The sequence below is a fragment of the Megascapheus bottae genome, chromosome 3 (assembly GCF_031878675.1).
Source record: "Megascapheus bottae isolate mThoBot1 chromosome 3, mThoBot2.hap1, whole genome shotgun sequence".
Taxonomy (NCBI): Eukaryota; Metazoa; Chordata; class Mammalia; order Rodentia; family Geomyidae; genus Megascapheus; species Megascapheus bottae.
The window spans coordinates 23,024,475-23,050,790 of record NC_143511.1 but is presented as its reverse complement, the minus strand read 5'-3'; the positions used below and the strand labels follow the sequence as shown (position 1 = coordinate 23,050,790).

The following is a 26,316-nucleotide window of genomic DNA, read 5'->3' as shown; positions in this document are numbered from 1 at the left end:
CTTTATTAAACTTATAGCTCTATGGAGGTGAACATATGTATCAGTTAGAATTATAGGCTACATCTCATCTATTGATTATTAATCTACTGATTGGTAACTAAATAAGAAAAAATAACCTGCAGCTATAAAGACCCCACAAAATATAAATTGAGATAATGCTTATTAACATTACACATCATAGAAGGGTTTTTCTTTTGTTACTTTATAATTTCCTGAACCAGAATTCAAAATACGAATGTAATCTATGGCTTCTGTGTTTCTGACAACTATAGTAACTAATAAATTAAGTTTATATCCACACTGTATAAGTTAAAAAAAATCGCCTTCTGATTACTTAAAACTGATAAGACAGGCAAATAAGCAGACCATTCGAGGTGAGGACAATTTTATCACATGTTCAATTTATTATTTTGGTTAGTAAAGATTTGTTTTATCTAATTAATACTCATTAATTGTAAATACATTTCCTTCTCAAAGTCTATAACACCTTCTAGTTGTGTAGCTTTAGACAGACTTTCTTTGGACCTCAATTTCTGACCTATAAATTTTGTACAGTTGCTAAGATTAAACGAAGTAACATTTCAATTCTGCCTATAGTAGATGTAGGAAAAAATGCCCTTCTACTTAACAAGGAAGTCATGTATTTGATCTCATTCTGGAGCCCCTAAATCAATCAAGTCATCATTGCCTTTTTACTCTAGAGCAACAATCTTCCCTAAAGACTAATCCCAGGATGCATTCTGGCGGATTCTATTACAAACAACCTTTTTTAGAGAACCCCCCCCCCCAAATTGGTTATTCCATCTGTAGCTCTGTTCTCTCTAACCTCTCTTCATTTATAAATGCAATTAATATTTTCTCTCTTTTTGAAGTAGGTGACTATATATCTAGTCTATTTTGCCTATCAGAGGTCCACCAGAATCAAATTTGTTTACCTCATTTCATAGTAACACGTTCTAAAGAATTGAGATCTAAATAACAAGTTGTTTATTCACTGAGTATCAAAGATTTCTCACAATATGACATAAACATTTTTCACCATCAATAATGTAGACATTATGTGGCATGTAACAATATCAGTCCTTTGCTTACAAAGACTAATTTTGTGTATGTGCTGTTGGAACTGTGGTTTAAATGCAGGGTCCTGAACTTGCTAGGCAGGTTCTACTACTCTAGCTAGATCCCCGTTTAAAACTAATTTCCAACTTTGGTTTCTCTGATTTTTTTTTAAATCTCTTATCTTTTTATCTCAAACTCAGTGCTTTCACATGCATATACAGCAAAGATACCTAAATCTAATTATCTTAATTTGTAAGATTTCAGGTATCTCTTAAAATCTAGACCCTGAATCTTTCATTCTGTATTTTCCTCCCTTCTTGCCTCTTCCTGTTTTCAAGTTCTCTTAGACTGGCTAAAGTGCTAGAGCACTAGAAGAGCCAGCAAGCTTGTGCCTGGAGTGCAGACACCAGCACCTTAACACAAACAACAATAAAAAACAAACTTACTTAAAAAAAAATGACAACAAATCAAAGGCTCTTCACTCTATCTCTCCTTGGTCATCTCAGCCACAGCTTAGCTCAACCACTTTTTTCACTGAGTAGAAAAAAAATCACAGACTAATATCTATGTCACTGTCTAATTTATACTCTACATTGCCACCAGGTGATGTCACTTTCCTGTTTGCAGACTGTCAAGGGGTCTTAGAAGCCTTCTTGAATAAATCTCATTCTTCAGTATGCCATACATGAGTCCTCTCTTATCTTTGACTTCCTGGTCTCCACATTCATTTCCAAGCATTTCTCTATTTAGTGTACTGAATTTGCTGTTTCTGGATGAAGAAGTATTTGCTTTTGTGCTTCTGTGCCTTTGCACACATTTTTTATATTCTGTAGGTAAAAATCCTTTCCAACTCACTACTCCCCCAAATCTCTAAGCCCCTATTTAAGCTTGACTCTGTTTGCTAGGAAAAATAAGTATCTCCCCTAAATCATGCCCATGTTGACTGATATAATCTAAGATTTATTAATTTTTTTTTGGCAGTACTAGGGTTTGAATCATGGTGTCACTTCCTGCTCTGGGATAAGCCTGTTTAAATTCACCTACGTTAGGCTTCCCAGTAGTTAGTACAATCTGTCTCTCACTGAGAAGTGGACTTGCTAACTTTTCTACCCAAAGTGGTTTCTAATCATGGTCCCACAATCTACCTTCTGAAGTACCACTATACAGACATGAGCCATTGGTGACAGGTTTGATATACATGCTCTTTAGTGAAATTATTTTTTAAAAAATTTATGTGCATAATTATGTATTAAATTATGAAGTAAAATGCAATCCCTGTTTTTATCAAACCGATAAAACCACTGGAAGTCAGCTGGGCATTGGTGACTCTCGCCTGTAATCATAGTTACTCAGGAGGCTGGGATCTAAGGACTATCGTTCAAAGCCTGGGCAGCAAAGTCCACGAGACTCCTATCTCCAATTAACCACCAGAAAACCAAAGTGGAGTTTTAGCTCAAAGTAATAGAGCACTAGCCTTTAACAAAAGAAGAGCTTAGGGATAGCACTCTGGTCCTGTGCTCAAACCCTAAAACTAGCCAAAAATATCCATAAAAATGGTAAGTTATCACACTATAGAACTGTTAATAGTCTGTCTTATGTGTAAAAATCATCCTCCTTACTACTATTACTTTTTGTCCTAAATCTTTAATCAATAACAGCAACATTAAGGTTAAGTAAGCTCTAAATAAAATGTACGCTGTAACCTGGTTATCTGCTTGTAATATCAGGTATTCCAAGGTTGAGACAGGAGAATGCCTGCACACAGAAATTCAAGGCTAGCCTTCAACTTGTTCTTTAAGCCCTATCTTAAAAGAACACTTGTAGTGTTTTAGATACAGGCTTGCTAACAACCAGAATTACTGAATTGTATTATTTTCTTTGCTAATAACTGATGCACTGAAAGTAAATTTACTTTGCAGGTGGGAATGCAGAGTTAAGAGTGAAAAAATATTAGTATACTACACTAGACAATGATCATAAACAAAATATGTAGGTCACAATGTGAGGATGACATTTGTTTGGGTAAGTTTATTATCTGAATGATGTCCATTTATTTTAATTTTCAAAATACACTTAACAATCTAAACTCAAGTCAAACAAGTTTATTGCAATGATGAGATAGCATCTTCTTTATTTTTGTTCCTGCAGGCACCTTCTTTTGTTTTGTTAGGATTAGAAGAGACTTCACCACATCAACCTGATTTACATTAAGCATATACTGTAAAAACACTATTTTACAGTGCTAGTGATTGAGCTCAGGGTCTTATATATCCTTGGCAAGAATTCTCCAACAGCTTTATCTGAGGCCCTGTATTATTTTCTTAATCTAAACATGTCATAAATATATATATATGTACTTAATTTTTTAAGTCATCCACAAAGAATTTCTTTAGCTGCATATGGTATTTTTAATGGTAAAGGCCAGTAACTTGGCTAACTCCCCCCCCCCCACACACACACTCCTTTTTTCTTTTGTCGGTACTGTGGCTTGAAGTCAGGCCCTCAAATTCACTTGGCTTGCTGGTATTCTACCACTTGAGGCACACCTCCAAGCCTGGCTTTTGCTTAATTGGACAGGGAGTCTCAGTGACTTTTCTACCTAGCCTGGCTTTAAACTGTGATCTTTCAGACTTTACCTACTAAGTATCTAGAAGCACAGAGTGAGCAATCAGCTGCTAGCTGTACTGATACTTCCAATATCACTTTCTCAGCTATAAGAAGCTTCATGAAGGAAAAATGAAAATGAAGTCATAATTAGAATTTTAACTGCATACTTCTATGACTAAGAAGCTACAATCAAATAATATATATGTTTTTGCTCTTGTATTTCAAAGAAAGTCAATTTTAGCTACAAAATAGGGGGAAAAGGAACATAGGCTCAATGGTTTCCCTCATTTGTCAGTATCAGTAGAAACCTTGGACTTTCCTAGCAGAGGATTACAACAGCTCAAAACCTAGAACATAAGGCCATATGGGATGAGGCTAAATGAAAGGATCTTCAGGATATGGAAACAAGAGCCATATGATGTGTGATTGTTGTTCTTAATGTACTATGCTATTTCTCATCTCCTTTGTTGTCCCTTGGTTATTCTCATATTGTTACTGTATCTTACCTTGTTAACTTGTATATTGTATATATGCTTATTTGTTTATTTGAAATAGGATAGGGAAGGGGGAAAACAAGATGAGAGGAGAGGTTAGGGGAGGGACACGGGGACAAAAACATGAGAAAGGGGTATCAATGTATGTGAAGTAATACACCTTCTATCTGGTGAATATAATGTAACCCTTCTATTAATTACAATAAAAAAGACAGCAACAATAAAAAAAAACATGAAAAGGAGTATCAATGTGTGTGAAGTAATGCTCTTTCTTTCTATCTGGTGGATATAACTATACCCCTCTATTAATTACAATAAAAAATAGGGGGAAAAAAGCAACATCGGGAAAAATGAAAGCAGATTTTATCTAAATATATTTTGATTTTGTGTCATTAGTAATTTACCAGCTTCAGTTGAAGTGTAAGATAATAAATAGCTAGTGTTTTCATCAGAGAGATAGAGTATAGAGATTAAGAAGCTAATACTTACAGTCCAAGCTCTAGGATAGACAAAATAGTACATGTACTTTTTTAAACAAATGTGAATTAGATGACTTTCAAATGAAATAAAGTATAAGCATTGTTAATATAACAAAAATGGTTTATATATATATTGTCAATGAGCAATTGCGTATTATGAAATATAGGATGGCACTGACCAGTTCTTCTTGTTAATATTTCAGTACAGATAAATGTTAATCAAAGGATGATACAGATCATTATGAGCTGTGATATATATTATGAAAACAAAGTATAGAGTACTATATGAGAAGTGGGAGCTGGGCCCTTTCACTAGTCATCTTTCAATCTTAATAATACTTTCCTCAGGTTATCATCTTTTATACTTATGGAAATTAAGACTTGTTGTTAGGTTAATTAACTTGTCCAAGTTCACACAACTTCACTGGAAAAGCCAGGAGTACAGGTCTAAGATGAAGACGTTTCCTGGATTTTGCTAATCTCCATATCGCTGATGACCTCACATCTTGGCTCATTCTCCCTCATTCAATGAAGGCTGACATTACCATTATCTTTAATAGGTCACACTGCTTCCTTGGGCCTTCATCTACTTATTCTAAGTTATGTATTACTTTCTAATAACAAGTCAGATATCTTACTTGTTGTATGCTGATGCTTTTCGGTTAGACAGTAGAGTTTTGCTCTTTTTGTTCATACACTCATTTCCACACAAAACAAACAAATTCTTGAAGAGGGACTAGTACATACACTGTAGACACTAGTCCATGTTTCTTTTCTTTTCATGTATAGTTTTATGTAAGAACTTGTTCAAAATTTCATTTTTTGGAAGTGGTACTGTGGCTCAACTAGAGGGACAGTGCCCAGACCCTGACTACAAGCCCTACCACTGACCAAAAAAAAAAAAAAAAAAAAAAAAATCATTTTTTTCAGTTCTTGAGGAGATAACATAGACTCTTTGTATAAGTAAAATTTCCATCTAAACTTATTCTGAAATTCTACTGTTAAAAATTAGAATCTATAATTTTTAAAATTCTAGCCAGAATAAAGTGATGATATTAAAGAAGGCTTAGATTTAATTTCAGATTTCTGTACTACAGATGTTCTATCTGTAACATTAAAAAAGAGTTAATTTCCATAAAAAGGTAGGTATTTTTATTAGCTAAATATTAAATATTTCCATGTGACTTTCAAACATAAATGTGGAAAATAACATTTTTAAGGATTTAAAAAGCAAAAGCACAAATCAAAAAGTACAATAAATGAGACATTAAAATAGCATTCTTTGTCACCCAAAGATAGAAAATAAAAAAGACATGCCAAAGATTGGAAAATATTTTAAAGCCCACCAGGTATTATTATTTAGAATATATGAAGATGACTACAAATAAACAACCAAAAATAAATTTGTTATCTAGTACATATAAGTAAAAATGAACAAGAAAAAGGAAAGCTGAATAGGCAATTCATAGAGTATGAAAGGTCAAAATCATTAAGTGAAACTATTATTATCCATAGAAGTACCTGGGGCATGCAAAGGAAGGCTTCAGTAACATCGAGGCAACTTTTTTTTAAAGCAGCTTAAAGTACTTGTAAGGTGAAATAACAGGCCCTAAGATCTATTACCCACACAACTACTTTAGAGATAAAACTAGCAGTAGAAGAAGCTCAAATCCCCAGGTCAAGCAATCAATTACCAGATTCCAGGGTAGAGTGTGTCTCAATGATTGCTTTTGGATTGTAATAATGGATGGTGCAATACTAAATCAGAAGCTAGGGCTACCAGGCACTTTTCTTGCATAAATCGAGTAATGATGATCCTACATTCTCCAACATTTTTAGCTACTTTGCTAGACAATCACAGAGGGGAATTGGGAGACAGACAGACAGACAGACAGACAGACACAGACACACACACAGACACAGACACAGACACAGACACACACAGACAGACACACACACACACACACACACACACACACACACACACACACGGCAAAAACAAGCCAGAGGCTAGATCATTTTAACCTGCACTAAATAGGAAATCATGGGCTACACAGCAAGACCCTGTTTCAAAAACAAAACAAACCAAAAACTAAAGAAACAAAACAAGGAAGAGAAATGGAAGATTTTACCTGTTCCTACTTTACTGGAAATAACTCAGTTCAGAAAATCACTTTTCAGCACCAACGTCATTTTCTGTATCTGGATGGTGAATGCAATGCACAAGTCTGGCCATCAGCACTACTGTGGCTGTAGTTGCCGGGATACTACCATCCAGTGGGTAGTATCTTTAATGTGTACACAGACCACCTGGGAATCTTACCAATTCTTCAGCATTTGAGTCAGTGAGATAGGACCTGAGCGTCTAATGCCATAATAAGCTCCCAGGTGATTCTGCTACAGCTGGTCTGCCATTACATTTGATCTACAGAGTATAATTGAGCTCAAGCATTCACGCAGTACAATACCTTACTTCTAATATTCTACTAAGGAAAATGCCCTTTAAAAACAGCCTTTGTGACTATCATTTTAAGATAGTGTAAGAGAAAATTGCAAGTATTTTCTACAATGAAATGCAGAACCATTGCTCTGAAGGTCTTGCACATGTACAAAGCACACAGTCACATACTGCCTAAAGATTGGGAGATACCTAAAAAAAAAAAAAAAAAAAAAAAAAAAGCTGGGTGCAGTGGCTCATGCCTGTAATCCTAGCTACTCAGGAAGCTGAGATCTGAGGATCATGGTTCTAAGCCAGCCTGGGCACCAAACACCTTGAGACTCTTATCTCCAATTAATCTCTAGAAAAGGCAAAGTGGGGCTTTGGCTCAAAAGGTAGGGCGGTGGTAGCCTTTAGCTGAAGATCTCAGGGATAGAGCCCAGGTTCAGAGTTCAAGCCCCACAACCCACAATAAATAAATAAATAAATAAATAGTTGTACAGAGGGGTTTAACAAAGCAGTTTATGAGTACAATGCACCTTGATTAATGTCATCTATTCCCTTATTCTCTCCCAGAAGACAGGGAGAGAGACATTTAAAAAAAAAAATGTTCTGTTAGGTGATTGTGTTGTGAGAATGGCAAAGTTCACTTATTTAACCTCAGATACCCAAGGCATCACCAGACGATATAATCTTAGGAAGCTACTGTTGTGTATGTGGTCCATGATTAGCCAAAAGTCAAATGGCATATGACTGTTGACAAGGAGATTAGAGCACTGGTCAATAGCAAAAAAGTGGGGAAAAAAACTAATATGATCCAAAGATACTCAGTTCAGTCACATAATGGGACACATAACATATCTCAATGAAAATAAACTAGAGCTACCTGAATAGTATTGGCTTCATTGAGTAACGAAAGCAAACTAAAGAAAGATGTTCAAAGACAACCAATAATATAACTGGGCAGCATGCCAATTTTTTTTTTTTTTTTGTCAGTCATGGGCTTAAACTCTGGGCCTGGGCAATGTCCCTGCGCTCTCCAGCTCAAGGCTACCTACTACCCTACACATTGAGCAGTAGCGCCACTTCTGCTTTTCTGGAAGTTAATTGGAGATTTTAGTTCCCAGGCTGGCTTTGAACCATGATCCTCAGATCTTAGTCGCCTGTGTAGCTAGGATTACACAGTGAGCCACTGTGTCTGGTGAAGGTTCTTCTTGATGTGCAGTTTTAATTCTTCAACTGAGTGGATGGTACATGAATAGTTATATATTGAAAGTTGCAGGTCCTTTACATTGCTGCATACCTACACTGACAAAGCATTTGGGCACAGATAGTTTGGAAGATTCTGCCCCAAAGTAAATAATTCAGGATTTTAAATCAAAAGAGTTTTGTTTTAGTCTCTCTACTTCGTTGGTTGTAGAATTAAACTTAGGTCTGGGTGCTGTCCCAGAGCCTCTTTTTGCTCATAGCTTAGGGCTGTACAACTTGAGAAACAGCTCATTTCCGATTTTTCAGTGATTAGTTGGAGATAAGAGTCTCAACAGGACTTTTTCTACTCAGACTGGCTCAGATCTCAGCCTCCAGAATAACTAGGATTACAGGCATAAGCCACCAGTGCCATATTTTTTATCTACTGATTATCTTTTGGTAATTCAAGTAATTATTTTCTCCAGGCTTTTATTTAGCTCATTTCTCCATTATTCAAAGGGTTGGGTTTGGGAAACAAATATTGTAATGTATGTGAAAAATTCAGAGTAAGTTTGAGAAGAGGAAAAACTTTGGTTAGATTACAAATACAACCTACCCCATAAAGTAACAAAAATCAGCAAACTCTCTTCTTGGCATCAGTAATTATAAGGATATTGACATCAATAAAAGTATGGAGAAAGAATGATCAATTGCTACTTTACAATAAATGTCACATAACCAGAATAACTTCTTGGTACAATTTTTATAATTTAGTTTGCAGTGGCACATTTTATTAGCCTTGTATTGTAGACGAAGAAACTAAGATGAAGGGATAGCATGTGTGGAGTTGAAAATCCGATTAAATGGCATAATTTGGAATAGATATCACTTGCCTAGTTCAGCTGCACTCATTAAGAATCTAAAAATGTTAATTTGCTATGCTGCCTTATGGTGATCATGACCAGCCCAGAAACTCAATTCTTCTGTCAGTTATTTCATACATATGTCACTGAAGGAAACAAGTCACATACTAAAGTATTGCACACCAAGGGACAAAATTAAAACTGCCTAGCCTGCTGAAAATCTAATCCTGTCCTTGCTAATCAACCTTATTAATACCAGAGTAGGAGAAAAGAGAGGTCAAAATATGGCTGAGAATGCTATTCCCTCCTGGATCTGAAAAAAATACTGCAATGAAGGTACAACAGGGCTTATATCTTTTGTAAGTTGTAACACCATTACTTTCACTGTTCTCCTTTAAGTAATGCCACCACCCCTTCTCCAAAAATCAGGTTTATCAACAACCATCCAGCTTGGGAGTCCCAGATTAGAACATTGGCAATCAAGCTAATTTTTAAGATGTACTAGTCATGATTACATTACCTAATGGAATTCAGTGTGATAAGACACAAGGAGAAAAATTCTTTAGGGAGAAACGTTCATTTATTGTAAATTTCCCTGTTTAAGACAAACACACGAATATTATAGCTTGTACCTGATTTTATAGTTAAGACTCATTAAGTAATTTCCAAATGCTGACCCAAGATGTTCAAAACTCCTTTGGAGGCTTAAAAAAAAAAGTCAATGAATTATTTTCTGGATCAAGCAATAAATATTACAAACAGAACATTAAGCAGGAACATCTTCCATAAAAGCACAGCCAAAATTTAAAGGTCACCCTCCCTGCATTCCGTTATTCATCCTTTGCTAACCAAAGGTATCCCACATTGACTTACATCAAAGAATGTTGTTTTCTTTCAAAAAAAAAAAAAAAACACCCCAAACACCAAAAGCCTATTCTGTTCTGCCTTTTAACAACAACAACAACAAAAATCCCATCATGAATCAAAGCTCTTAACATTGGTTTTTAAAAAATAAAAGCTGGGACTTAATTGCACGAAGGCTCTCCACACAGTATAATCTAATTTGATAACAACTTTCTTCGGTTCGGGGTTAAATAGCAAACAAAAGCTCTCAATTTCCAATTAAAACAATCGCGGAGGAGCCGACTTCTTCACCACGGAGAGGATTCAAGTTCAAGCATCCCAAGCAGCAGCCTGTGACAAGGCGTGAGCGGAATACAGAAATCAACCAAACTCAGTTTCAATCAGACAGAATGGGAGGCTTGGGCTTTCGACGTGGACGAGCGGCGGACAGCCTGGTCGACACCCGCGTCATCTCGCCGGGTGCCAGGCCAGGGGACCGGACCTCATCTTCCGGTCCACGGGGACAAATCTCAGGTCCCCGAGACCTTTCTGAGCGCGTCCGGGTCTCCGGAGCCCCCCCTCCCCCCCGGACCTCAGCGCCCTCACCCGGCACAGGGACGCCTCCCCCCACCCCCCCCCCCACCCACTCCGCTTCCGATCGTACCCTACCCATTGCCGACCTAACTGGAGAAATCAAACACACCGACCCGATCGCGAGTGGACTCCCGGCCGTTCCCCCAGCGCCGAGAGGGATCCCCGGTCGCCAACAACAAAGACGCCTCCCGATCCCCTCCCCCGCCGGCCCTCCCGCGCGGCGGCTCCGGGCCTAGCGCCCCCTCCTCCCTTTCCCTTCTCCTCCTCTCTTCTCCCTCCCCTCCGCTCCCCGCCGGCGCAGCGCGCCCAGCCCCGTGGGCCCCCCCCCACGCCCCACGCACCTGCTCCGGAGCGGCCACGGCCGAGACGCTGAGCGGGGGAGATCGGGAGACAGTGGCCACCGACTCGGGGTCCTCCACGAGGCGCCGCGGCTCGCGCTCCGGGCGCCGGGCTCTGCCCAGAGCCTGCGGACCGACCCGGCCGAAGGAAGGGGAGGAGGGTGGCTGCAGTCACCGGCGCCGGGACCTAGAACGGCGGCGCCCGAGGGAGCCCGGCTCGCGTTCCCGAGTCTCGGCTCTTCCACACCGGCTCGCGTTCTGCTGACTAACGGCCCCGGCGCGAGACGCTGGAGCGGCGGCCACCGCCGCCGGCTACTCTCGGGCCTCTCGTCCCGCGCGGCCGTGGTCGTGGTCGCTGCCGCCGCCGCCACCACCCCCTCCTTTCCTCACGCCGTAAACAACACCCAGTCCCCGGCCGGGTCCTTCCTTCTCTTTTAGCCCGCCTTTCTTCGTTCCTCCTAACCCCACCAAGCGCTGGGCATGCTCCCGTCGCGAGAGGGGGAACCGGAGGGGAACCGAGGGGGCGACCACCGCGCTCTCCAAGCCCGGAGCTGCTCACTGACTGGAGGAGGGTGCCAAAACTGACCCGGGCTCCAGCCTGCCAGCGGGATGGGGCGGGACCAGCTCAGCTTCGACCAATCACAAGCCTCTCAGCGGGGTCAGTCAAACTAGCAGCTCCAGGAGAGGGTGAACGAACTCGGCAGAAGGCGGGGATTGCGCAAAAGAAGAGCCAATGGGAATAGAAGGTTAATCCCCGCCCCTTTCGTCGTGATTGACTGCCCGGTTCGGACCAATGGGAGGCGGGATTCTCGTTTCGAAGGAAGAGGGCTTGGGGGCACCTGGTTTGACAAAAGGGGCTTGAGCGGTGGGTTGGAGGGTTGAAGCTCAGTGCGGTGGAAGAGCCTTGAGGGAGAGCCGGAAGGCTTTGACCGCCCGGAGAAGTCACGTGGGCTGGCTGTGGCTGAGGCGCGGGGTGGGGGGTGGGGGGGTGGAGGGGCGTGGGGGGCGGGAGCAGCAGAGAGACCGAATGAATTTCCTTCCGGGTCACCGACCAGCATCTGGAGCCGGTCGGTGAAGGTGTCTGCCGGGCTCCTCCCGGGGAATCGTGGGTTCGGCGATGAGTTCCCAGAAAGGCAACGTGGCTCGTTCCAGGCCGCAGAAACACCAGAATACGTTCAGCTTCAAAAATGACAAGTTTGACAAGAGCGTTGTGACCAAGGTAGGGGGACTCCGGGGAGGGATGATTCACGCGGGAGGGGGCAGCGGGGGCGGCTGTGGAGCGCAGCCCAGCGTTAGTCCTGGCCGTGGTTGTGCCTCCTTTCCCCCAAAATGTTATCCCCACGCCCCGTCTTCGACCTGGATGTGTGATTCAGCTTCGTGAGTGCACTTGCTGGCCCGCGCGCTCTCGTTGTGTGCAGAGTGCCTAGCGCGCCTTCAGCCTACCCCGCGTGCACACGGGGAAACCGAGTCACCGAACGCTGCCACCCAGATCACTGCGTTTTCTCACGGCCCCGAGTGTTCTCTTTCCAACCTAGCCGTCGGGCTTACCCACCCAGCCACCAGATGTTTTCTGGAGAACCCCAAACCCCGCAGGTGTGTACAGAGTAGTCATTGCCTTAGGTGTGTGGGGAGATAACTGAGGACAGAAACGTATTTCAGGCGAGCGTTGCACTGGGTGAATCTGATACTAAAGTAAAATGAAGTGAAAACATATCAGATTTGTGGCTGGAATTGTGAGTGGGGGGGGTATACTGCTTTTGGGTGGTATTAGGGTTTGAACTTCCGCTCTTGCTAGGCAGTAGCTGTACCACTTGAGCTACTCCCTCAGCCCTCTGGTGTTCATTGTGTTTTGAGAGAGAGAGAGAGAGAGAGAGAGAGAGAGAGAGAGAGAGAGAGAGAGAGAGAGAGAGAGAGAGAGAGAGAGAGAGAGAGAGAGAGAGAGTGTGTGTGTGTGTGTGTGTGTGTGTGTGTTTTCTATGTGATACTTGGATACCTGTTATCCCTCTGCAGCTGGGATCATAGCCACGAACCATCACATCTGACTTGTTGGCTGTGATATGGCCTAGTTAACTTTATTCTGGCTGACCTCAGTTTTCTTCTGGCTGACCTCAAACCATGATTTTCTGCATCTTTACCTCTCAAGTAGAGTAGATAGGAATATAAACATGGCCTATTTAATCTCTGTGACTTTTAGACAAATAAGAAATGAGCATGAGGCTAAGTAAATGATACCTAGATATGGCTAGGGACATAATAGATTTTCAGAAAGTAATTTTTTTTCAATATTAACATTAAGTCAGAGAGCAAAGAAATCTTTCTTATTATAAGTTGTTATCTTCTTGTTAGTGTTCCTACTCCACAAATACTTAACTAGACATCTTCCATATTCGAGGCCTTACATCTGCGGCTATACAATGTTCATGAACATGGATTCAGCCACGATGGACTGATATGGACAGTAATGAACCAGATAGACATTTAATTACAAATGTGATCAATGTTAGGAGGAGGATAAAGATCTCAATAGTGAAAAGGAAAGAGAATGTTTTTTTCTTTGTGAGATTCTCTCAAGACTTTTCCTTTCCCCTTCATAAATAGAATTTTTAGAAAGTAAACCATGAGCAATATTTCTGAAGGCTTTACCAAACTTGTGACTATGGATAATACCATAAAAAAAATCACTCTGTTTTAAATACTTGGCTACAGATTTCATGAAGATATTGTTGCAGAAGTTTAATTTTAATTGCTTTTAATTGGATGACTGGAACGCAGTTTTAATAAGCATTCAACTAAATATATTTTATACCTAGGCCTTATGTACTTGTGGCTTTCATTTTTCATTTTCTTGGCCTTATAACCATGTCAGCATGGTCTTCAGTGTGTTCACGAGTCCTGGATTTTAGTCACTAAACTTCATTTTATTGCTTTTATGTGTATTTCCTTTCCCTCTTTTATTTTGTGTAGAAGTCTCATTTTTTAATTGATCAGACCATCAAGCCCATTGTTTTTGGAAGTTTGAACAAAATCATTTTTGTTGAACTGTCTAATGGAGAATAATACATAGTAGACTTTGCAGCCAGCAGTGCTGAACTATCCTAAATCATCTGGCCCAAGCTGATCTGTAGTATTCTCTGTAACTCCCCCTCAAGGACTGTAGTAACAGTTGACTAATTGTACCTCATTATTTGCTAGAGGTTCCACTTGATCATTCTTTTGCCTCCTCCGCCAAGTAATTTGTTATGAGTTCATTGAAATTAAAAGTTGAGTAATGACAGATGTTTTATTGGGAAGTTTATCTAGATAAAGCATCTATTCCCATACTGGAATTATATCCTCGGAAAGGGAGAGGAAACTTCTTTTGTAGTATTCCAAATAATTAAAGTTAGACCAAAGGGTCAACATAAAAGTAGGCTTCGTCTTAATATGTATGAAGGCTCTTAGTAGTAACGCAGCATGCTAGAGGACTTGTAGCTTCCTACAAAGAGGGCATCCCTGCTCTCACTCTTATGGACATTGATCAACTTTACCTTCAGACCACCTACAGAGTTGGGAAAGGTAGAGATGAAAGGTTTTTTTTGTTGTTGTTGTTGTTTTGCCAGTCCGGGGCCTTGAACTCAGCCTGAGCACTGTCCTTGGACTTTCTCAAGGCTAGAGCTCTACCCCTTGAGCCACAGCACCATTTCTGGCTTTTTCTAAGTATACGTGGTATGGAAGAATAGAACCCAGGTCTTTGTGCATGTTAGGCAAGCACTTTACCACTAAGCCCAACTGCCAGCCCTGTTTTTCCTATTTATTTGGTAGTAAAACATTGATTCTGACCAAGTGGTACGTTAAAAAAAAAAAAAGTGAAAAGAAGAGATATTGAAGTCCAGATTCTGTCATTCATTTTGCTTAATAATATAAAGAAACCTTCTTGAACATTTCAATGTACAATACCTAAGCTTCTCTGAGGGTTGTTGTAGAGTTCATTAGAAACGTTTTCTTTTTGTTGTTGTCTTTTTGTTTGTTTTTTTTAAATAAAGACATGGAGACAGGCAAGTTGTCCTATAATTCCAGCTACATCAGGCCGGTGTGGGCATAAGGTTAACAAACCTCCCATCTCAACCACCATGCTAGCTAGGTGGTCTTATCCTCATTCCCAGCAATACAAGAGACTTGGGTAAGAAGATTGTGGTTCTTGGTCTGGCCCTTGGCAAACACATAAGACTATCTGGAAAAATAACTTGAAAAAATAAAGTAACTAAAGGGAGAAGGGCTGGAATATGGCTCAAGTAGTACAGTGCATGCCTCGCACATGCAAGGACTTCAAATGTCAGTATTATAAAAGGATACAAATAAAAACAAACATAAATCGTAAAATAATTTATATGGACCTGTAGTTGTTCCTATTAAAAAGCAAACCAATATGTATTAGGTAATACTGAAACAGTAAGGAGTTGTATAGAAGGTAAAGGTGTCTGTTCTCAGTCCTATTTCTGTTCAGGTGTGATTGCTGTTACCAGTTCGATGTGTGTATTTCTAGACATCTATGTACAATAGATGTGTGTATTGAAGTTCAAACTTTCTTCTCATTTAGTAAAGTTGATATGTCAGATTAGAGACTAAGCTTATTAATGCTGTATAGTATTAATATAAATGTAGAAAATTTATTTAACCACATTATTCATAAACATCTAAGTCCTTTTGAGTTTCTCACTATGTCAAAGAAACTGATGCTATTGTGGTTTTACATGCCTGTAATCCCCCGCACTTGGGAAGCAGAGGCAAGAAGGTCTCTGGAATTTGAGGCTAGCCTGCGCTACATTGTAAGAACCTATTTAAAAAAAAAATTGCAGTGAAATTTTTTTATTGATGCACTTATTCCACATCTAGAGTCTGGTACCAAAAACTGTACTAGAAACGAGTAAAACCTATAGTTACTGCCTGCCTTAACTAAGCATGTACTTTTCTGTGAGAAGTGACAAGCAGATAATCTTTTAAGTGTATTAATGCCAATGGCAGCAAGGGATATGAAAGAAAAGTCTGGGAGGCCTGATAGTCTCTAACTAGAAGTCTGGATTGAGTTTGGCAAGGAAGGCTCTGCAGAGATCTGATGGATGGGTAACATTTAACTAGGAGAAATGAGAAGAGATGTATAATCCTGAGGCAACTGCAATTTGTTTTACATGTACAATCAGCATATATTTTTATTACTTAGAGTCTCAGGGTTACATGATCTTCTTGGATTAAGGCAGTAGTAAGTTTTATGAACAAGTTTTTGGAAGCACTGTGTACTGGACCTCACTTGGGGGGAAGAAAAGAGTGTACATTAGCATAAAAAACACTGAGGTGTTAAAAAAAATATTTAGCCAAAACTCACTTAACAAGGAAATTCTAGTTTGGACCAATTTACTAGAATTCCCTTATTTTTGTACGTTGCTCTGCACCTTGAAATGGAGATAGTAACAGCCACAGACTTTCATTTTCTATCTGCATACTTTTGGAAGTACACTCACATTAATAATAGCTAGTACCCATGTACTTAGGTGAGCTATGCACTAGACCTACTTGACACACAAGATCTAATCTGCAAAATAACCTTATGATGGATGCTGTAATTATCTCCTTTTGCATACTGGGAAATTAGAGCTTAGGGGAGTGAATGATGTACCCAACGTGACATAATTAGTATGTTGGATTAGGTGAGGTGTATGAGGAGACCTCACAGGACAAGTAAATGGAAAGGATGTTTGCATATGTGGATTTTTAGATACTGTATTTTTACATGTGATGAAGGTAATGGGACACAAGATTTGGGTCTGAAGAAAAATGAGCTTTGTTTTATTGTCTCTGCTGTGATTTTGGCTGTTAATGTGTTCCCCAGAAGTTCACGTGTTTGAACTTTGTTCCTCAGTGTGGTGATGTTCAGAGCTGGTGGAACTTTTAAAGAGACTGAGCCTAATGAAAGGTGATTAGTTCATTAAGGATGTGCTGCTCTCAAAAGGGATTAATGTTCATCTCAGAGAGTGAGTTCTCACAAGACCCAACTGTTATGAGTGTGTCATCCCATCTGCACATCATGTACTGTTCTCTTTCCACTCTTCTGACCTATTGTGAGTCAGAAAAATTAACCCTCACCGAAGGCCAAATGTGTGAAGTCAACAGACTGGTTTTTTTTTTGCCTCTAAGAGTGTGAGTTAAGTAAACCTCTCCTTTATAAAGTTCTCAGTTACAGAGGTTTTGTTACAGTAACAGAAGATAGACTAATACAATCTCTAGACTAATACAATGTCTAAATACTGCCCATTTGAAATGTTCTATAGAAGAGTCTTCTGTCCTGAATGTCACACCCCTGGGCTGTTACATGTCATAGATACAGGCATTTTGGAGCTGGTCATCAGGGCTCTGCAGCTGAGGTGTCTTCTACTCTTTTAACGTAAAAGCAGATGCTAATTTACTCTGGTCCCTCACTTTCTGTTGTTTTTATAACCAGAAAGAAGTTTAAGTTGATCCCATTAGATTTATAAAACAAGGTAGGATTCTGTGATTATAAGCTCCTTTAATCACTATAGCCACAAATGGGGTATACCTTCAAATATCCAATATGAAAGGGCATATAAGCAAGATTAAGGCAGATGAATAGAGTATGAGTACTTCTTTGTAATCTTAAAAAAAAAATGAATGACTGATAACATGTATCTGGATGAAACCCAAAACATTCTGTGGAGGGCAAAAGTTCTCATACTGTGGGAGCTGCATCGGGGGCTATGCTTGCTTTGGGTGGTAGGAGATTGACTCGAAGGGAGGAAAGAAAATTTCCAGAATGATCTGGACGTAATGGCTCAAGCCTGTAATCCCAGCTGCTCAGAAGGCTGACATCTGAGGATAGGTTCAAAGTCAGCACGGGCACTAAAAAGTCCATCAGATTCTTATCTCCAATTAATCACCAGAAAACTGGAAGTGGTGCTCAAGGAATAGGGTGATAACCTTGAGCTCTGAGGAGCTCAGGGGCAACATTGCCTGCCACCCAAAGCAAGCATAGCCAGATTGGTCTAATCAAGCTCTGGTGTAATTTCAGTGTGAGAGGTGAATGCTAGTCACGGGCATAAATTTTATTTGCTTGTCAGTGGGTGACAGCAATTATGGGTTATACCACTGGGTTCCCATGGACAAAGTAGTTGGGCAGAATCCACCTTAGTTTTCAGGTTCTTACCCCAGACAACCTTAGAAATCATTTCAGTGATAGAAAATACTCCTTGTTACCTTTTTCCAAATAGGGCAATCTTTGATTTGCTTCCCAGTACTGCTTGTTAAATGCATCTCCCTCATTAATTTGTCCTTTACTTCAACATACTTTTTTTTTCTCCTTCTGTTTTTGAAAATACTAGGACATTTAATTTAGGGCCTCATGCTTTCTAGAAAGGCACTCTACCATTTGAGAACTTTAGTTAATTTTGGTTAATTTTGAAAACGGCCTCACATTTTTTGCCTGAGCTCACCCAGGCCTTGATCCTCCTATTTATGGTTTCAGCATAGCAGGATTTACAAGGGTGTACTACCATGCCCAACTTACAAGTTAAAACAGTCTCACTAACTTATTTTTCTTGTCTGAGCTTGCCTTTATTTTCATGATTCCTGCATCCCAAGTACCTGGGTTTTCAGGTATCCCACCTGCAAACATGCTTCTTCAACGGACAATGTGACCTAATTTTTGACATGCTAGGAATTATGACATATATGATAATATAATAAATACTTCATGTAGCAAAAGTCACAGTTCTATAAGGGCTACAGAAGGTTTTTCTCTTGTGCCATTTTCATTATTTTGAACTGCTGCATTCTATGCTGATTCTCAACTTTTATTTTCTTTCATACAAAATAATTTTTATCCTTTGTGAAGATACATTTCCAAATTTCTTTTCTTTTTTTTTTGTTGGTCATGGGATTTGAACTCTGGGCCTGGGTACTGTCCCTGAGCTCTTCAGCACAAGACTAGTACTCTACCAATTAAGTCACAGTGCCACTTCCAGTTTTCTGATGGTTAATTAGAGATAAGAGTCTCACAGACTTTCTCATGCCTGGCATGGCTTTGAATCTTGATTCTCAGACAGCTTCCTGAGTAGCTAGGATTGCAGGTGTGAGCCACCTCATCCAGCTCCCGTCTGCATATTTCTTAATGTTGAAACCGGACACAAGTTTTTTCTGCATTAATCATGTCTTAACATTTCCTGTTATATATAGTGAAGTAAGTTAATTTCCCTTTATTTATTGAGCTAGAAAATAGCAGTGTTGAATTATAAAATTTATACCATCAATACATATTTCTACATAAAATTGATTAATACATTGTATGAAATTCTTAGAATTCTTCACCCCAATCAATACATTAGTTCTCCTGAGAGGAAATTATGATTTATCTGGATGCTTCCCTAAGAGGCCTATTCTCCTTTTAGCAAGCTCAGTGGTAGGGTGTGGTAGTTGGACAAAGAACTGGGCTGTGGCATGTGTTGTTGTAAGCTGTGGGACTCCTTCCACACCTGTAGAAGTGTGACGGTGAGGTCACAGGCAGGTGTGCTGGGGAACTCGTTTGTCCTCAGAGCATCCCTGCCGAAGGCTCGCTATGTTCTTCATGCTCACTTCACTTTCTCACTGCTGACTTTTGTGAAAAGAAAAAATGGAAGGAGGAGGAACTAGGATGGCTAAATACTTAACATTGCTTTCTTAAAATATATTTTAAAACCATTGCAGGCTAACGAGCCCTTCAACATTAAATGAGTTAGACATGAAAGTATTTATTATTAAGAAAGGGATTTACTGGACTACCACTGAGCTACTACTCTCATGCAACTATTACTTATTTGTTTCTTCTTAAGCTTATTTTCCTCCAGTGTCCTTAACTTCAGAATGACCCCACCAGTTACCCAGTTCCTAAAACTAAAAGTAGAAGTCATTCCTGACTTTTTGTCTTTTCTCACACTCCATGTTTTAGTTTGTCAGCAAGACTGAGCTATTACATTATTCTAACTTTTAAATAGTCTTATTACTTTTTTACCTGATATTGTTTGTTTTCTTTGTAATTACCCTTAAAATATAATACCCATGGAGACAAGGATTTTCTTTTTATTCTCAATACTTAGATAAGGATTAGTATATAGAAGGTAGTTAGAATGTAGTTGGTGACTAAAGAACATAAATAAACATAGCTGTGTTACATGCTTTGATAGGCATAGTACTATTTCAAGGTTTTTGTTTAGTTTTTGATTGTCTTTCTGTTTGGGGGTGACTGGTGGGGCTTAGTGCTCTACCACTTGAGCCACAACTCTTCTGTCTCTTTGGTGGTTAAGTGGAGATAAGAGTCTTAGGATTTTCCTGCCTTGGCTAGCTTCAAACTGTAATCCTCGTTTTGGCCTCCTGAGTAGTAGTTAGGATCGCAGGTGTGAGTCCCTGGCCTGAAGTTAGTGATGTTATAATTGAGAAATAAAGAAGGAGAAAGGGAATCACAATATAGGATTATCCTTAAAAAGAGTAGACTGTGGCAGGGCACAGTGGCTCATACCTATAATCCTAGCTACTCAAGAGGCTGAGATCTGAGGATCGTGGTTCAAAGGCAGCCCAGGCACTAAAGTCCATAAGACTCTTATCTCCAGTTAACCACCAGAAAACCAGAAGTGGTGCTGTGGTTCAAGTGAGCTGAAGAGCTCAGGGAAGCACTCAGGCCCAGAGTTCAAGTCCCACAACTGATCAAAAAAAAAAAAAAAGTAGCGTGTGGGGGTGAGAAATCAAGAACTTGAGTGCCACTAGAACCGTGGGTGCATATTGTTTGTAGGTTGAGGGTGAGGATTTTAACTAGTTTACTTTAAAGTGAAAATGTTCAGCTAAAATTGCTATACTGGGCAATGTTTTGAAAATGGGACTTCTTCCTTATTCATCTTGAATGAAAAGCTCCTGGTACAGTGAAAGCTCCTCAGAAATGTTTGAGTAAATACTAGATTTCTCTTTAAAGGAAGAAATGAAGAGATTATGAGTTTGAAGTTTCTTTCCCTAGTGGTTATACCAAAACACAGTTACAAGTGTGTGTAGCCTAAATGAAGATGGGTAAGTATAAACACTAAAACCTCTCATGTTTATTGTTTTCTATGGCCAATTGATTGGATAATCCTGAATTGTGTCCATACTGTTAGCCTCAGTCACCATTCATACAAGTAAACATGTAGTTTTGTTTTGTCTTTTGTCAGTTTAATGTGAAAACTAAAGACATTTTGAAGTAGATGAATTGGGTAGAAAAGAAGTCTTATTTTAGTCAGGGTTCTGATGTATGTTTTTGAATTTGGCTAGAAGATGTTGATATAGGAGTAAACAAATTTAGATGAAAATGCCTGCTGTTTACCAGCTGTATGATGGTAGACAAATTAGCTAAGTTCTCAGAGTGTTAGCTGTACTGTGTGAAGTAAGCTTTGTGGAAATGCGCATATGGCTGTCACCTGACATAGAGTGTTAAACATGTTGTGTCAGTCCATCCCTTCCTCTTCTTGCAGTGTTCATCATACTCATAAGCTGGCTACTCCCTGAATTATGCCTTTCCTGCTTGGAGCTGGCTGGAATGTCTCTCTCCTTCCCTAATCTTGACACTTATTAACCTCTCTCTACATTGGATGAATGTCACAGTTATTAGTGTATGTGTCTTGGCTTCTTTCTCTAACATACATAATGAATATTATTTATGTCCTGAATAGAGACTTGGCATTTTTAAGTTACTACTCATGGTATCTAATATACATCTTATAGCAGCATCCCTTTGAGGTAACTTGAAAGAATGGAATTGAGCAGTTCTTATTGACATATTATAACTGATTACTGATTTCTTCATCTGTCTTTATTGAGACACTATGTTATACCAAGCATTGATAGGTAAATTTTTCATTCAAGAATCTATGTCTAGTTACTCATTTTTAAAGTGGAAAAAAGGGTAAATATGGAGCATTTTTGTTTCCCAATAACTTTATTGAACTCAGGTTTATAACATATAAAAGTATATTGATAATAAACAGTTTAATTAATTTCCACATATGATCACAATCCTCAAACCACCCAGATCAAGAGACTGTCATTGATTTCTCCTAATAAATGTAGTTCTGTCTCAAGTATAATGATTTTTCTCTCTGTCTCCTTCCCCTCCTTCTTTTTCCCTTCCCCCACCCAGGTCTTGGACTTGAATTCATGGCCTGGTCAGTGTCCCTTAGCTTTTTTGCTCAAGGCTTGTGCTCTACCACTTGAACCCCCATTTTACTTCTAAGGTGGCTGGTTGGAGATGAGAGTCTCATGGACTTTCCTGCCTGGGCTTCAGATCTTGACCTCCTGAGTAGCTAGGATTACAGGCACTAACAACTAGTACTCAGCTTGTGAGGTATCTTAAAAGAAAGTATGAATCCTAGCTTTTGGGCAGGGGAGTACATAGGGATACTCAGATGGCTAGCCTCTGTTCCAAGTAGTGCTAGTGGATTTGGGAAAGCATCTAAGTAGTTCTTCCTTCTGTTTTTATAGGCACAGCAAACTTTTGATAAATCCTATTTTGGACTGAAAGAAATCAGTTTACTTTGTTGATTTTGTGTCTATTTATTTGGGCTTCTAGAACAATCAAGTGTGAAATTGGGACTATCCTCATAGCTTTAGAGCTATTTATTTCAACTGCAGTCCTAATTTTTATCTAAGTCATTGGGTAATAATGATACTGAACCTTATAATGGGCATTTCCTTGAAACTTTACCAAATTTATTGCTAGTTAGAAGATTTGAATTAACTGCTAAAGTTACTATAACCATTCAAATTGTCCTTTTGGAACTAAATTGTATTCTTTCTTCTTTCTTGCCACATGACATTAACAAGAAAGTATTTCTTGTATGTGATGGAGCTATGTATATGAATATAACAATTTTAACTATGCTCCATCAGCAGAGGAATTTTATTATGCCCCACCATTACTCAAACCCAGTTTTGAAGGACATTTGCTACTGAAGGTCTTTTACATCATCATGAATATGAAATGCCAAGCTAAGCTAAGGATTACTTTAAATGCTTTGTTGTTCTGTCAAGATTTATGTATTATTAAATGCTTAGCCCTTTCTTACCAGGTGGCTGACTTGTTTGTTTTGAAATTACTCATGTCACTGAAGTCATCAGTTTGACTTCATGGTATATACTTTTGTATGTGAATGATCACTGTATCATTATTAACCTTTATCATAAGGCACTACAGTAATATGTCATTACATATCAACTGAAGTGATATAATAGTGCTACATTTAGTTTTCAGTAAAGTTACAATACTCATGTGGGGTAAGCTGTCATTTATTGTCTATGGAAATACATAATGGTTACTTTTATATATGTAATAATGTTTGAAATTGTATTCATTATAAGTGAACCATAGACATTTCATTGGCCCTCACTTGGTGATCTCAAGATCATTAGTTCCCTAATGTTTTTAAATAGTAAATTTCTAACTCGCTATGTTTGTTAACTGTTTTCTGAAGAGAGATATTTACCTTCTCTTTTACATCCAGAAAAAAAAAATCAGTCAGGTTTTACTAAGGTGTCTAATTTAAAATGGATGACTGAAATGTACAACTTATCTTTACTGTTCTTTTCTCAAGTTTCAATGAAAAAGTAGAAGAAAAAAATAAAATGTGGTATAGGAAGCTGTAAGAGGTGTTGTTAACAGTTAGCATTATGGAATGGGGATAATGCTTTTTCTGAATCCATAAGGAGACTTTTGACTAAATCCTTTGTCTGTGGCTTATAGAGAAATAGGAATAGGAAGTAGAATTCTAGAAGACCAAACATCTCACCCAAATGGAACTGTTTTAACTGAATTGGTGATTTTCACAAAGATGAATCATTTATAACAAATGAACATGTAATTCTTTATCTGAAAGTAGAGACCCTTATGATGCAGATGACATAGAAAATGAAATCCTATCTTAAAAAATAAAGAAAAATGAGGTTCAAAGTGGGTAGGATTAAAGTGATACAACTAAACAATACATAACTCTGTAAATATAAAATCAAAAGCTTTTTTTTGTGGTGTTAGAGATTAAACTTAAGGCCTTATCCAAGATAGAAATGCTTTTTCTCTTGAGCTATACCTTCAGTCCCTTTGATTTCTATTTTGTTTTTTTGAGGTAAGTTTTAACTTAGGTTGGCCTTGAACTTTCTATCTTCCTGCCTCCACCTTTTGAAGCAGCTGCTATTTATAGGCATGCACCACACCTGGCTTTCAAACTTCAGAATAAGATTAAGGCAACAGTAGAGGAACAGCTGTTCACCAAGTGGTAGATGCCATGAAAGAGAAAGGCACAGCAATGTTCTTAATCCTGTTGATCCTAGAGTTTGACAGGGAAGCTCTATACTTAGGAGCACCTTGTTTCTCTATACACTAAAGCAAAAGTCGTAAATCAAAGACAAGAATTGTAGTTTATTTCTGAATCTACTTCCAAGGGAGTTGTGATTCTTATTTTTCATTAGTAATACATTCTGTGGCAGTGTTAGTTAATCTATGTGGTACTGTCCAGTAGACCTTTCTGTAATAAATTAAGCAATGCTCAGCAGTGCTGTACAGTGGAGTAACCACTAACCACATTTGTCTTACGGAGCACTTGAAATGTGATAAACACACCTGAAGAATTGAAGTTTAATGCATTTAAAACAGCCACCATTAGTAGTGACTGACGTACTGAATAGTACAGATCTAGGATCTCATTTATAAATATGAGCAGACATTGAAATAGCGCTGAATATCTTAGGAAACATGACTTGGAACTTTACAGATATGTGCAGGTACCCTACATAGGTAATATAAGATAATAAGAAAGCTTAAGAAAATGAGATTGATACTTGAATGATTCAAAAAGTTCTCACAGGCTGGGAGTAGTGTGGCTTAGTGGTAGAGTGCTTACCTAGCATGCATGAAGCCCTGGGTTTGATTCCTCAGTAACACATAAACAGAAAAAAGCTGGAAGTGGTGCTAGCCTTGAGCAAAAGAAGCTTGGGGACAGTACCCAGGCCCTGAGTTTAAGCCCTAGGAATGGCAAAAACAAAACAAAACAAAAAACTCCCGTGATATTTCCTTTTTGGGGGCAGGGCTGGGGGGGGGGTTGAGACTCCTTGTGTACCCATGCTAGCCTGGAACTCTCTCTGTATGTTTTCTAAAAATTACACTGCTGGTTGGAGAAACACAACTATCCTCTTAATAGGATACCTGTATACTAATGATGCGCAGAGCAAAAAAATATATTAGTAATTTGGGAGATTAAGCTGAGTCATTTGTGTAAATCTAGTCTAAAACGCCCAAGTGGAAAAAAAAAAGTGTGAAATGGCATGTGAAACATGGAGGTCCCAGTTAAGAAAGCCATTCTGTCTAAAGGAAATGCAGGGGGCAAGGAATGTGAGAAAATGCTTTTTTTTTTTCTTTTTTTTTTTTTTTGCCAGTCCTGGGCCTTGAACTCAGGGCCTGGGCACTGTCCTTGAGCTCTATCGAGTCTAGAGCTCTACCACTTGAGCCACACCTTTTTTCTGTGTGTGTGGTACCATGGGCTCTATCGAGTCTAGAGCTCTACCACTTGAGCCACACCTTTTTTCTGTGTGTGTGGTACCAAGGAATCAAACCTGGGTCTTCATGCATGCTAGGCAAGCACTTTACCACTATGCTAAACTCCCTGCCAATGACTTTTTTTTTTTTAAGATTTTATCAAAATTGATTTTTACATCATAATTCAAATTTCATGTTTAACACACAAGTATTCAAGAAGAGAATCTCTATATACAATCACTGGCACATAGATTTTAGAACATAATTAAAATTAAGCTGAGGACTTGTATGTCATAGAAGAAGATGACTTTTTAATGAAGTGGAGCGGACGGGGAAGACATTCTTAAAAATTTATGAAACTTTTAGACTTGCCAATAGTAGGATTCTGTCAAATGCTTTCAGAGAATATTGTGGGAAAGATGTAACCCCTACATATGTCTTTGTGTTGTTCTTGAATGCTAATGGTAGAAATCCCTATGAGCTTTCAGGAAGAAAAAGAAAAGAGGTCATTCGTGAAGCAGCCATCATCTTTTCATATGTCCGATTTGGTACTTGAAAAAATAGGGCAGTGTCCACAAAGTACTGTGGAGTATTTTGAATTTTGAAAATTTTATCATTTGAAGTTGTATTTTGGATATCAGATGGGAATGTTGCCAGTTCCAAGCCAGTCTGGGTTACATAGAGGAGAGTTTGTCTCAAAACAAATGAAGTGAAATGAAATATGATCATTACATTAAGTTAAATAAAAACAGAAATAAGGCTTCTGGAAGTAAAATATCTAGATCCATGGTATTCCAGATTTAACCAGATTTAGAAATTAGAATGAAGGGCCAGGAGTTTGGCCTAGTGGT

General features: G+C 39.0%; 2 protein-coding genes across 6 annotated transcripts in view; one reads left to right on the top strand and one right to left on the bottom strand.

The window, feature by feature from the left end:
* The window catches only part of Abhd17b (abhydrolase domain containing 17B, depalmitoylase), a 33,214-nt gene extending 21,739 nt beyond the window's left edge, over positions 1–11,475 (bottom strand). The window contains exon 1 of one of the 3 annotated variants that reach the window (XM_090329643.1): positions 10,906–11,475. The gene's annotated coding sequence lies outside the window, so the exon portion shown is untranslated. Of the gene's footprint in view, positions 1–10,650; positions 10,808–10,905 lie in introns of those variants that run through there. The other 2 variants (XM_090329645.1, XM_090329644.1) reach the window with 2 other exon arrangements.
* C3H9orf85 (chromosome 3 C9orf85 homolog) overlaps positions 11,426–26,316 on the top strand; it is a 31,999-nt gene continuing 17,108 nt past the window's right edge. Inside the window, exons 1-2 of one of the 3 annotated variants that reach the window (XM_090329647.1) lie at positions 11,426–11,648; positions 11,958–12,121. In XM_090329647.1, the coding sequence (XP_090185773.1) occupies positions 12,020–12,121 (102 nt within the window). In that variant the 5' untranslated portion in view covers positions 11,426–11,648; positions 11,958–12,019. Of the gene's footprint in view, positions 11,649–11,702; positions 11,768–11,957; positions 12,122–12,367; positions 12,496–26,316 lie in introns of those variants that run through there. The other 2 variants (XM_090329646.1, XM_090329648.1) reach the window with 2 other exon arrangements.